We start from the raw sequence: 13,848 nt of genomic DNA on the forward strand, positions 1-13,848 counted from the left end.
TCTCCATCTGTTTGTACTCTGCCTCCCAATATCTCTTAGCACTTGGCACCATCAAAGAGAGAGAACACAGAGTCCCAAGCAGAAAAAGCATGAGTACAACTGAAATTATTTCCTCTGCCATTATAGTGTCAACAACGGAAAATCCACGCATCACAAAGATATGAATGCTGACGTTTGCAGTCAAAGTAATCACTAAAATAGCTAATGCTGTTAGGTTTACTAACATCTCATAATTATCCACAGATCCTAACGAAATCATGAAATTGGCCTTACAAATCGCCATCAAAACGATGCTGGTGATCACTGCGAGCTTGTCATTAACCCCTCTCATGTCGTTGGTGAGATCGGCGGGCAGCTTGGTGGTGACAGCAAGCATTGTTAAGGAGATGGCGTTGACAGAGAAATACTTACACGGAAACCAGAGACGCTTGCAGTGCAAGCCGCTGAAGAGATCTGCCGCCATAGACAAACAGCAAACAGCGGAGGCGGCTGCGATGTACATTCCGATCCAAGGCATAGGTTTATTCAGCTCCGCCTGGACTTTGTCCATGTAATCATTGTTGCAGTAGTAATTGCAGGTATTACAATCCATCGACATTTTATTTTAATTTATTAAATAGAGTGAGATTAGATGTTTTGGGGATCAAAGAAAGTGATCGGAATCGGACGCCAAGGCGTAGGGTTTCTGTTATCTGCGCCGCGATTCGCGTCTTCTTCTCTCATATTCCAGCAATAGACACCACGGCCGATTCCGGTGAGAGAGAAGAAACAATCTGGGGCTTAATCGCACACTGTTACTCCCTCGTGATGGATTTCTTGGTTAATTTTTCGATCTGATGCAGCGTTGGTAGAAGAAAATGAGAGAGGAAAAACGAGTGCATGCACTCATTTCTATCGTAAAAGTAAATTTGAGAAATTTTATTGATTTGATTTTGGATTGGCATAAAGCAATGGAATGCAATTTAAGAAAACTAGATTCATACCTATTTAACTAAAAGAATTGTAATTTGCCTAAGTTATCTCTAACTCTCTCTTACTCCCTCCGTCCCACTTTAGGAGTCCCGATTTACCATTTTTAAGTGTCCCATTTTAAGAGTCCTGATTGGAATTTCTATAAATGGTATTAGGCCTCACATTCCACTAACTTTTTTTACTCACGTTTTATTATGAAACTAATATAAAAAAAGTAGGACTCAAATTTCACTAACCCGTGCCGAACTCAATTAGGACTGTTAAAATGGGACGGAGGGAGTACTATTTACTGATTTACTCCATTCAGTAAATATGTTGATCGATTGTAGGGTTAGAATTTGTCACCTGGCGAAAAATTATGCCAGTTAATAATTATAGTAGTACTAGTTAATTATAAAGGGTATTTAAGTAATGATAAGATTTTTTATACCTATATTTCTGCCAATAAACAATTTTATTTCATTATTTTAGTAGTAGTTATTATAGCAATATTTTATTTCGTTCGTAGCAATAGAAATTGCATCGCGACAATCTATAATCAATATAATATTACACATAAGCTCATTTTGCATTAAGTTTTTCTCCTCATTTACGAAAGTTTCAGGATTGTATGATATTTTTCAGTTATTCTAAATCCTATAACTTCGTCACTAGTTATATCATCACGAGTTAAGTGTCGATTTTTCTTGATTTTTGGTAGATACGATATTATTTCCTAAATTAATACTCCCTCCTATTCTTATTAATCCTCTCATTTTGTCATTTTGTCCGATCACTATTAATTACTTCATTCATTTTTATTATATTTGGTAAATGGACATAATATTCCACTTAATCTTTATATCCATAATTATTAGGGTTATTAGCCTGTAAATACATGAACTTTCAATTTTTTCTATTTTTTCCCCAAAACTTTGTTTTTTGAATATAAATACATGAACTTTCAACTTTTTTGTTTTTTCCCCCGATTCAAAATTCCGATCAAATTGAAGATGATGTGGAAAATGCATACTTATTTTATTATCTATGTGGCAGAAAATGAGAATAAAGAAAATCTGACATGGATAAAAAGGAAAACCCTTGTCTTTTTCCTCTCCTTTATCGGTTCTCTCCCTTTCCCCTTTCTCTCCCTTTCCCCTTTACTTCTCTCAAAATTTTTCATCTCCTTGGACGAGACAGTGGCTGTAAAATGATTGATAAAGTTATTGGTGGTCCCAAGACATCCAAATCTTCTAGAGAAACATGGCATAGGTAAATTATGTGATCAATATTAAACTATGCTTTTGGTAGGGTTTAGTGATTTTCTTATTCTTTTGTTGGGGATGCTTACCTTCTACATATTTGATAATAGCCCTAAAATGGATTTATTATTACTTGCTTTTTCTAAATTATGGTACTCCATACACACGCCCAACAAATACATGCCCAGTTTATATTTAATGACAAGTGTTTACTAATTTATGATGCAATTTTGTTCTACTCTGTTATTTGCAGTGATGAATTTGCCATTTATTTTCACTATGGAGGTGGTTTTGAAAACATAGATGGTGTTAAAATTATACTGGGGGAAGTTTTGTTGGGAGGTATGGCTTTGATCCTGATAAATTTGGCTATTTTGACATTGAAGAAGAAGTTAAAAAATTAGGCGTTATGTCATGGTCTAAGATGTGCTACAAAATTCTAGATCGGAATTTGTATGTGATTATTAAATCTGATAAAGAAGTTACGCAAATGTTGGCATATCTTTCTCACAGAAACAGAACAGTTAGTATATTTATAGATGGTGGGAAGAGATTAGAAGATGGATTTGTGGAGAAAAGTCAGGAAGTAGTTGCTGAAAATATTGGGCAAAATGTGGGTGACAATGAAGAGTTGAGTTGTGATATAGATGTGAATTATTACCCATCTCAAAGTGAGGAGAGTGACAATGAGCTAACTGATATTGAACTATTTGATGAGAACGATAGTGCTTGCGCTGTGAAAGAAAGGAAAATGGTGGTAGGTGATGATATATCTAAACTCCTTGATGCTGGTGTTGGCAATGATGAGAATGAGAATATTTCTGATTATGCAAGCTCTGACAGTGATGTGCATTCATTTGAAAGTGATGACAACGATGATGATATTGGTCGTTTTAAGTGTAGGAGAAAGAAGGTTGTGTTATAATCCAAAATGTGATCATAGAACCTTAAAAATTCGGTTAGGAATGCAATTCCATGATGTGTCTGAGTGTAGAGAGGCTCTTACGACTTGGGCTATAGAGAACGGAAAATTTATACACTTTAAGAGGGTTGAAAAAGATCGGTTAGAAGCCAAATGCAATCCACCTTGTCCTTGGAGGGTTTATGCTAGTGTTGTGAATGATACAAAGATTTTTGAAATCAAGAGATATGATGGTGAACACGATTGTCCTAGGGAAATGAATAACAAGCTTATAAGCTCAAAATGGATTGCCAAAAAATACTTGAATGTGTTTAGATCGCGACCAAACTACCGCGTGAAGGATTTAGCATTGGACATCCTACAAAGATATGCGAGTGAAGTCAATAAAAATAGACTTTACAAAGCTAAGGCCATTGCTGTAGAGCTCTTAAGAGGATCAATTGAAGAACATTATGGTTTACTCAAGAGTTACATAGCTGAACTAAAGAGGGCAGATTTGATTTGCTTTTGGGTAATGGAGATGTTTTCAAAGGGATGTACATGGGCTTTAGTTCGCTTGTGAAAGGCTTCAAGATGAGTTGCAGGCCTCTGATTGCACTTGATGGTTGCTTCTTAAAGACTTTCTTAGGTGGAATTTTAGTGAGTGTCGTTGGACAAGATGGAAACAATGAAATATATCCGATTGCTTGGGCTATAGTTGAGGTAGAGAATGAGCAATGTTGGACATGGTTTCTAAAGTGTCTCATTGAGGATCTTAACATTGCAGATGGAGCGGGATGGACATTCATCAGTGATCAACAGAAGGTATACATTTATGATTTATTTCTGTTACTAAACTAAAATATTTACTAACTAGTATAAATGTTTGAATTTCCAGGGGCTTACAAATGCAGTCAGTACTTTAGCGCCGCTTGCTGAACACAGAAATTGTGCACGCCATGTGTACATGAATTGGAAGAAGACACACAAGGAACATGATCTAAAGAAACTGTACTGGAAGGCAGTTAAAAGCACCTATGTAGAGAAATTCAAATCAGCCATTCAAGAAATGAAGGTAGAGAGTCGAGCTGCTTATGAAGACTTCATTGGCAGGGATACAAAAAAATTTTGTAAGGCTTTCATCTCCACCTCTGCATGTAGCGACGTGATTACTAGTAACATCGCTGAGTCATTTAATGCAAGTATTGTTGAAGCTAGAGGCAAGCATATAATTCACATGTTTGAGGAAATTAGGTGCACTCTCATGACACAACAAGTAAGCAGGTTACATAAAATCTCGAAGGTGCATGGAAGAATTTGTCCCAATATTATGGAAAAGATTGAAAAGTTAAAGTTTGATAGTCGTGAATACACTGCACATCCTGCGTTGGGTGGGAAATTTGAGGTTCACTTTGAGGATGATAAGTTTGTTGTGAATCTCGGGGATCGTACATGTACTTGTAGAGTTTGGGATTTAACTGGAATACCATGTGTGCATGGCTTAGCTTGTATAAGGTTCAAAAATGAAGATGCAACTACCTTTGTAGATGATTATTATACAGTAAGCAGATATCTTGAGGGCTATAAGGTGGGATTGGAACCCATTAGGGGTCAGAGAATGTGGCCCGAGGTAGAAGAAACCATTGTCAAGCCCCCAGTGATAAGAAGAATGCCCGGTAGACCCAAGAAAAAGAGAAGAAGAGCACCTGAGGAAAAAGATCCTAAATGTCCTCAAAAAAAAAAAAGAACTGGAGTGCAGATGACTTGCCAAAACTGTCACCAACAAGGGCACAACAGCAGGAGTTGCAAGAACGATCCAGTTGAAAAAATACCGAAGGAAAAGGTAGTGAAGTTTCCTATTGTACCTTTATATAACTATATTAATTGCTATATTTATATATGATTCTCTAGGGTAAAAGGGGAAGGCCTGCAAAGAAAATTCCACAACAAAATAGCTTAGTAGGCTCGAGTCGAGGAACACGAAAAGAGCATCCACAAATGTCCATCTCTGCCAATGCTAATGCTCGTCAAGTTGCTAATGCTTGTCAAGTGAAGGAAAGGGCATTAGCTAGGAAAGGAGTTGGAGTGATTGGTTTTGAGGAGAGTGGAAACATTTATATGAGGGTATATTGATTAAACTTACGTTTTTTTGTTAAATCTCATTTTTGAAAAATTGATGTGATATTCTAACATAATGTATATGATACAGATGTCTTCTCACAACAAGGTAATACATGTGAACAAGGAGATTTCAAGCACATCAAGTTCAAGGATTAGACAAAGCAATGTCATGAAAGTTTGTTCACCACAAGAGAGTCAGAGCAAACCAACACAAGGGAACGATGATTGATTACAAGTTTTTTTATAAAAAAAATTGTACTAGTTTTTTGTTAGTTTTTGGTGATATTTGTTTTGTGAAATTGTTGAATTTGGATGGGAAAAATGATGAATTTTTGAAGTGTAATGGAATTATGAAGAAATTTGAATGAAAAAATGATGGAATGTAATGAGTTTTTTTATCATAATTATTTTGTAAATTTTCATGATATTAACATTAAATTTAGCGAAGAAAGTTTGGGGAAATGCAAGAAAGTTTCGTTCAATTTGGGGAAATATCAGAAAGTTTCAAAAGTTTTGGGGAAATATCAGAAAGTTTAATTACAAAGTTTCCTTTTTATCCATGTCAGATTTTCTTTATTCTCATTTTCTGCCACATAGATAATAAAATAAGTATGCATTTTCCACATCATCTTCAATTTGATCGGAATTTTGAATCGGGGTAAAAAACAAAAAAGTTGAAAGTTCATGTATTTATATTCAAAAAACAAAGTTTTGGGGAAAAAACAGAAAAAATTGAAAGTTCATGTATTTACAGGCTAATAACCCTAATTATTACTATAAAACTAAATATTTAAAAGTGAGATGCACATTGCACTAACTTTTTCCTTCCACTTTTTGTTAACAGAGTGAAAAATTTTCTTAAACTCCCACCCGTAAAAAATGGGACAATTAATGGGAACGGAGTTGTATTCACCATGTCTCATTAGTATTGGGGCATTTCTTTTGCGTACAAGATTAAGAGTATACACAATAAATACCAGAAAATCAGCTTCATTTTCAACCGCAATCCATTTTTATTTCAGCCATAAGACCTGCAATAAAGTCAGCCTCATTTCCATTCATAACTCATTTCATCACTTTTTATCATTTGTAATGTTATTTTCTTTTAATTTTTGAATTACAAAAAATTAAGAACATAACATTGATTGAAAACATTATAATCAAATTATACCCGCGCAGAGGTCTTCTCCGTCATGTTGCATCGTTCCGATCTCATCCCATTGAAAGACAGTATGTAACAAAGATATTTTGAATTGCCCGGGTCATGAAATTCATCGACAAACCACCCGGATTCCACGTTGTTACATCGGTGGAATTCCATTCCATTTAAATACAGTTTGTGACAAAGGTATTTTGAACTGTCAGGGTCATGCAATTTATTGATATACGACCCGGATTATTATATATTGTATGAATTTGGGAGATGAGAAAAAAAATATAGAGTGAGAGCAAAATAAAGAAATGGTTAAATGAGAGGAAATTTTGGATTTAAAGATAAAATAAGTATATAAAATCTAAAAAAAATATATTGCAGCTGATTTTGGCTGCGGCAGGCGGTCGCATTTATTGTGCATGCTTTAAGAAATGAATATTAAATGAGTTAAGTAAAAAAAAATAAGTTAGATAAATAATGACAACATAAAGTAAGAGAAAATATAATAAGACATTTCAAGTGGGTTAGCTTTTGTCAAAAATGCAAAACAAGAAATGACTAATGTGTTAGACTTATTACCACGAACCAATCTAAATTAGTATCTAGATAAATAATAATTGAGTTGTTTTTATAAGATATCTAACACTATTTGTCATAAATTAAATAGCTAAAAGGGATTATAGATGGATGTAAGTTGTAACTTATGGAGGTGAAAGACACTCCCTCTATCTGCCGTTACTTAGCACTAGTTTTCTTTTATTTTGCTGTCTATATTTGTCACATTTATTTTCAGTAATGGATCCCGTATTCCACTAAGATCGATCTCAATTCCATGTTATGTTATTTTCCTGGCTTATTTCCATCCACAACTCATTCCACATTTTAGCATTTTGTCACTCTCTTGTTAGAGACTTCGACCAACATTCTGCGGGGTCAACTTGTGCCAAATATTGACAAACGGAGGGAGTAGAATTCAAGTGTTGATAATAATGATTTAATGTGGATTAACTAAATTAATTTTTTTTGAAAAGGATCAACAATGGTTCCATATCTATCTCCATGATGACTCGAACCTTCGACCTATCTTATGAATTGCGTGCACTTCATTGTCAATTAACCCGGTCCGATTAATTCTTATGTCGTTGCGTGTCTCCAATTATGTTAGGAAGATTGCTATTTATAGGTTGCTGTGTCTCCAATTTTGTTAAGAAGATTGCTATATAGGTTGCTTTGACAAAGCCACGTGTCTAGGGATGCCCTAACACGCATTAGATAAATTTTCTTACTTAAATATTCCATGAAATTGAAATACAGTATTTTTATAATTTCCATGACATGGGGTGGCAGAGTTTTCTATTTTTATATTCAATTTTTTTATGTTCGTCATCTAGGGAGTCCGACAATGAAGTACGCCGCCATCTAATGAAAATACTCCACCCAAAGTGTCTGTGCTCAGTTGGGTAAATAAACTCGATTTAGCTTTACTACATATGCTAAAATGCTAGTGTCATAGCAGGGACGGACCTAGCGTAGCCAAGGCGCCGCTCTAGCGGGGACTTGGCCGGCGCCGGACCAGTATCCCGCTATGGTTGCCCGAGTCTGTGAGAGAATTGAGATAGAAAATACACGATGAAGATTGAAGAAGAAAGAGAAATGAAGGAGATTTAGGCCATCCACAATGCTGTTCCTATACCGTTCCTATACCGTTCCTTAAACCACTATTTGAGAGCCCCACTGTACTTTTTTACTCCATTCCTTAACTAAGGAACGGAACCTGCAACCCTTCGTTCCTTAACCGTTCCTTAAATTACTATTCATTCAATTTCATTTTTTTTAATTTCCAACCCAATTCAATTTAAATAAACACACTTTAATAAAAAACAAACACACTTTATTAAAAAACACACAACATTAAAAAAAAATTCAACTTAAACTTAAAAAAATAAAAAAAAGCACACAATTAAAATCCTAAAAACATAAAAAACACAAAATAAAAAACACACAATTAAACGTGGGAAAATAAAAAAACTACTTCGCCGGCGAATCATCCTCCGGAGGCGGTCGAGGTTGAGGGGGAGTCGGAAGGCCAAGTTGTGATGCCATATACACAATTCCGTTCCACCAGGCCGTGAATTGGGCGTACGAGAAGCGGGAAGTGTCCGCCATTGTGCCCGCGAGCCCGATCCCGAGGCCGACTGGCTTGATTCGCCTCGGCCCTTCCTCGCTCTAGCCGTCTTCGCCGCCTTCGTCCCTTGCGGCCGACGGCGCCCACGGCTGGATCCCCCGTATTCGTCGGGCATTGGATCCCCCGTACCCCCAAACACCTGCGGTGTACCCTCGCTGGCCTCACCGGTGTCACCAGACGAGTAGCGGCCGCTCGCCGTGTGCTTCGTGCGCTTTGAGGTTGAGCCCGAGCTCGAGCGGATACCGCCGGCCCACCTTTCCTCGTCCTTGACGAGCTGCCAAATATCAACATATTTGATCTGTAGGCCGGTGTCCTGGTAGAAGACGCGCAAAGCCGCCCTCAGAATGTCGGCGCCCGAAGCTCCGCTTTGGTAGTTCGCCGCTTCGGCCGCGTAGATGCCGCAAAATTTTTTGACCTGTGCGTCGACTCGGCCAAAGTGAGCACGGAGCATTGTATATTTGCGCTTCCGGGCCCCTTTCGGCTTAGTCTGGTGGTAGACATCACGGACCTTTTCCCAGAAGCACTTGGCGGCTTGTTGGTTCCCGACGATGGGATCGTACGAGACGGTGAGCCAGGCGGTGTACACCGCCTTAGTTTCTTCGTTGTTGTACGGATGCCGGCCCAGATCCTCCTGTTCCTCCTCCTCCTCCTCGGGTGCCTCAGACGCAGCCCTATAGCTTCCACCGCCTCGGCTTCCTCCCTGGGTGGGTTCTACGGGGATATCCTCCCGAATCTGGGACAAACCCTGAGAAAGCCGCGAGCCGGGTGGTCGAGCGTAGGCATCCACATCGAAAGTGGGTGGTTGGTACCCACCCGGCGTCGCCGACCCCTGGGTGCCCGGCGTCGACGACCCGGAACCACCTAGTGTGATGTACATGGTCTCCCAATCGCCGAACGCGTTGAGATCCCACCCACCAGAGTCGCCACCGCCGTAATTCCCGTCGCCGGACATTTTGTGAAGGAGATTGAAATAGAAAATTGGAGAGGAATTGATGTTGGTTTAGGAAGAGTAGATGTGTAGTTGTGTGTGAAATGTAATAAATTAGGTGTATTTATAGAATAAGAAAATAAAAATAAAAATAAAAAAAATTAAAAAAAAGTTAAAAAAACGGTAATATGACCGTTTAAAAAAAAATTTATAAAAATATATTTTTTTTAAAAAATTTAATTATTGCGTCATCGCTGACGTGTCCCACTCGCGGGCCGGCGAGTGGGAAGCACGCACGAAGCGGGGAGCGCCACGTCGCCCGAGCGCGTGGCGGCACAAGCCGTGCCGCGTTCCGTGCCGTCGGCACGCGGAACGGAATGGGAACGGAATGGGAGCGGAACGGTGGGCCGCAACGCGTTCCGCGGCGAAACCGTTCCGGTGGAACGGCACGCGGAACGCCGGCGGCACGCGTTGCGGGTGCCCTTAGTGGAAAATGTGAAAACTTACAGAAAAGTAAAGCTAGAAGATGTCAAATCACATATGGACAGAGCTAACACCTACAACCTAATCATTCATATTTTCGTAATTTTATTCTATTCAATAACATTGTTCACTATTTATAATTTATATTTTTACTTACAAGTTATTCTATTGAATAAAACTACTCCATTTTATTTACAAATCCATTTTTTATTAAATACAACTGCATAAATGCTGCTTTCCCCTTTAATTAAATAATCAATTATTTCGGTATAATAAAATAAAGCTGAATATTTTATTTATTTATTCAATTTAGGATTGCATTTTTGTAATTACAATAGTGATTTGTGATTTTTTATTAATTCTTTTTCTAAGAATAGAAAGTTAGAAATGTAGTAGGTAGTAACTTGTGATTTAAATTTTATAATTACTTTTAAAATGGAGATTTATTGAATTTTTGTTCATTATTTGGCATTTTATAAAAAATTTTAAAGACATTATTTGTACAAATGAATAATAATAATTATTATAATTATTATTATTATTATTATTATTATCATTCTTATAAATTTTAGTCCCGGCTTCTTGACATTTCTGGTTCGTCCATGGTCATAGTCTCTAAGAAGAGAATGAGAAAATTGAGCTGAATGATTAGTTTTTCTTTAAAAAGGTTGGCCATAATCCAATTTAAGTGAACTAATCAAGTCAAACACAATACTACTAGTACTTTATGAGAAGAAAACAATCCATTTATGCATACGCAGATTTTACGCTGTCTCGGTATTGAAATATGTGCCACACATCCTCACGTGGAATATCATATTCGTAATCGTTGTACATGGCTTACTCCTTCTCATGTTTGTTTTATTTAAGAGTAGTGCTAAATGGTTACATAGCTATAAACTTAAAATATTAATAAAAAATTGTATATTTATGAGTGATTCACTTTAATTTATTTCATCTAGAAAAAAGTAATTTAATTTGGACCATATTATCCTTGAACATTAACACTTCAGTAAATAACAAAGAGAAATGTAACCCTCTTTTCAATTCTTTTATGTTGATTTCGTATCACCTTTTTATATTTTTATTTATTTTTTGTATTATTATTTAAATTTTGTGTAAAATTAATTTTAAAGTTATACTAATATCGATATCTAATGATATTAGAATTCAATTTTTACTAATTATTTTTGTTCTCCTTTATATAAAATAAGTCAATTATTAATAATTATTATTTACATAATTATAAAAAAATATATGTAAATATTATACTAGTATATAATGCATTTATAAAAAGAGTAATTCAGTTTTTTAGAGGGGACAATGTTTCAATATTAAAAGTATACATAGAAAATATCTTATTCTGAAAACATAAATTAGACAATTGGAAATTACGTAATTGAAATCCATTAAATAAATTAAAATCCTAGATAATTATAAAGCTAAGTTATGACAAAGACTCATATATAGTTTATAATCAGTTTAATATATTCAACAATTCAATTAATCGAAAATGAGTAGTATACATTATTATTGGAAATTAAAATTGTTCAATTATGAGAGTTGTCAATTGCTAACTCATCATTTAATTGCTAACTACAACTAATTTTAAGATCATAGGATTTTAGAAATATTGTGATCTACAATTTAGTATGTATAATTTCGCTTTTTATTTTTTAATATTAAAAAGATAATAACATCTATCAAATTTAGGGTTTAGAATTACAATGTCAATATAGTGTATGAAATACATCAACACAAATACTTGACAATGTCAATACAATTTCATATTGACATTGTACAAGCATTGTATTGACATATTATGTGTCGTGTATTGATATAAAACTGTTAACGAAATTTATAAATATTTACGAAAATTTTATCAAATTTTGAAATTGAAACATATGCATGTTGGATCTCGTTAGAATCATTATAAAATTATCTTTAATTTGATATATATTATGCGGAAAAATAATTTAAATCTAGATAGTTATATGCATTTAAAGTTTTGAGATATTTTTCAAAAGTTAGTTATAACTAATTTGTTATTAATTGACATTAATACCCTAATTGATATTTTTTGTGCATGATATTGATACTCAAGGGCTGAATAATCTTGGCCTTAATTTAATAATTTAATGCCTATCATTTAATTGTAGTTAGTGAGTTAGCAATATAACACACTCCTGTTCAATTATATATCTATAATCAGTATAAACCTCAATTGTTGTGATGTCATTTCTTAATATTATCAATTAAAATCTTGAATTGAAACATAATCATCCAATTAAATAAAAATAAATTAAATCTCCCATTGAATCTAAGATCAATATAAAGCCATAATTATGTTTATATGTGTAACGACCCGCTAAGCCGATATTATTATAAACTATATTATTAGCTTGATTATTTATATAAGTGACTTTTATGCGATTTAAATCCGAGCTACAATATATTGTCGTTGTTGTTTGTTTTGACGATAGGAAAGTGAATAGAACACGTAAAAATATTACACTTATATGAATATTACAAATTTAAATAAATAAGTAAAGTCCCATAATTAAAATTTTAATGTCCGATACATCCAACAAAAGTCCAACAAAAATTTAATCTATACATCCTGCGTTCTAAGAAAAATCGGGTACTTCAACGCGGACAGCCACGAACTTGAACCGATTATACATACACCAAATTAAATGAACAAGTGAACAAATACTCAAATAATTACTTTAATAAACAAATAAAATATATATATATATAAAAAGAGAGGGGGTCGATCCAGAGGATCGATTTTTTTTCAACACAGCATTAAATGCTGCATTTAATTAGCAGGCAAATCATATCCTATCATCTAACAGAGAATATTTTTAAAAGATAAGTCTCCACTTGCACCTTATCACTTGCATCCTTGTATATGTACACATTTACGAATCATTCACACACCTCACATCCAAACCACCCCCCCTATATTAGTCACGACACAATCTCGTACATTCAAAATCGGAGGAAACCAACACAGAGAAATCTCCTTGCAATCGCAACTGCTCGATCAAACAAAAGGTATAACCCCTTCAAATTCAATTCCAAATCTTTGAATGATTGGCGAGTGCAAAATCGCAATCTACTAACTACTGCCACAATTTGCTTGACATAACAGTTTGAGAGGAAGGAAAAAAAAACAAACAACCAAACTGCCGTGAATACAATTCCTTTTGCTGCTAGATAATTTCTCCTCTCCAAAGGTACCTCAATTCCTCTACAATAGCCTCAATTTTGTGCATCTCATAACTCTGTAACCAATCCAATAATCTAGTAACCAAAACAAAACCGAATCAAAGAATCGAACTTTAATTTCACTAAATCAAAGTAAGAACTTTACTTGCGGGGTGGTTCGGGTTGGTTTCGGGGGTACGCGGTGTCGTTTCGGAGCTGTTCGGGGACCATCGAGCAGCCACCGGACAACAACAACGGGCAGCATAAGCAGGTGCCGGACTCGGCGCTGCTGTACGTCAGCGGTGACCCTACGCGGCGTGCGACGGAGGGGCGGGCAGTAGCTGACCGACGAGCAGAGGCCGCCGGCGTGGGGGTTGACGTGATGGTGGAGGGTCTGGACGCGCGGCAGCAGCGTCTCCCGACGTCTGACGGCGAAGGCTGCTCGGCTGGATGGCGTGTAGACGACGGTGACGGCAGCAACCCTTCCCCGATGAGGTTGTCATCGTCGATAAGGACGGCGTGCAGTCGCTCTGCCCGATGCACCAATCGACGCGACTTACGAGAGAGAGATCTCCCCGGCGAGCAGCGGCCGGCGTCGTGAGGAGGATTGGGGAAGTCGACGGAATTGAAGGTCTTCTTCAATTGGGGTTT

General features: G+C 36.3%; 1 protein-coding gene across 1 annotated transcript; it reads left to right on the forward strand.

Moving 5' to 3' along the window:
- Positions 1 to 3,178: 3,178 nt before the first annotated feature.
- LOC121779053 lies at positions 3,179 to 5,464 on the forward strand. The gene is made up of 5 exons (XM_042176402.1): positions 3,179 to 3,671; positions 3,764 to 3,939; positions 4,013 to 4,957; positions 5,026 to 5,238; positions 5,324 to 5,464. The coding sequence occupies exons 1-5, from the start codon at positions 3,179 to 3,181 to the stop codon at positions 5,462 to 5,464; spliced, it is 1,968 nt and encodes a 655-aa protein (XP_042032336.1).
- Positions 5,465 to 13,848: the final 8,384 nt, after the last annotated feature.

The sequence above is a fragment of the Salvia splendens genome, chromosome 19 (genome assembly GCF_004379255.2).
Source record: "Salvia splendens isolate huo1 chromosome 19, SspV2, whole genome shotgun sequence".
Classification (NCBI taxonomy): domain Eukaryota; kingdom Viridiplantae; phylum Streptophyta; class Magnoliopsida; order Lamiales; family Lamiaceae; genus Salvia; species Salvia splendens.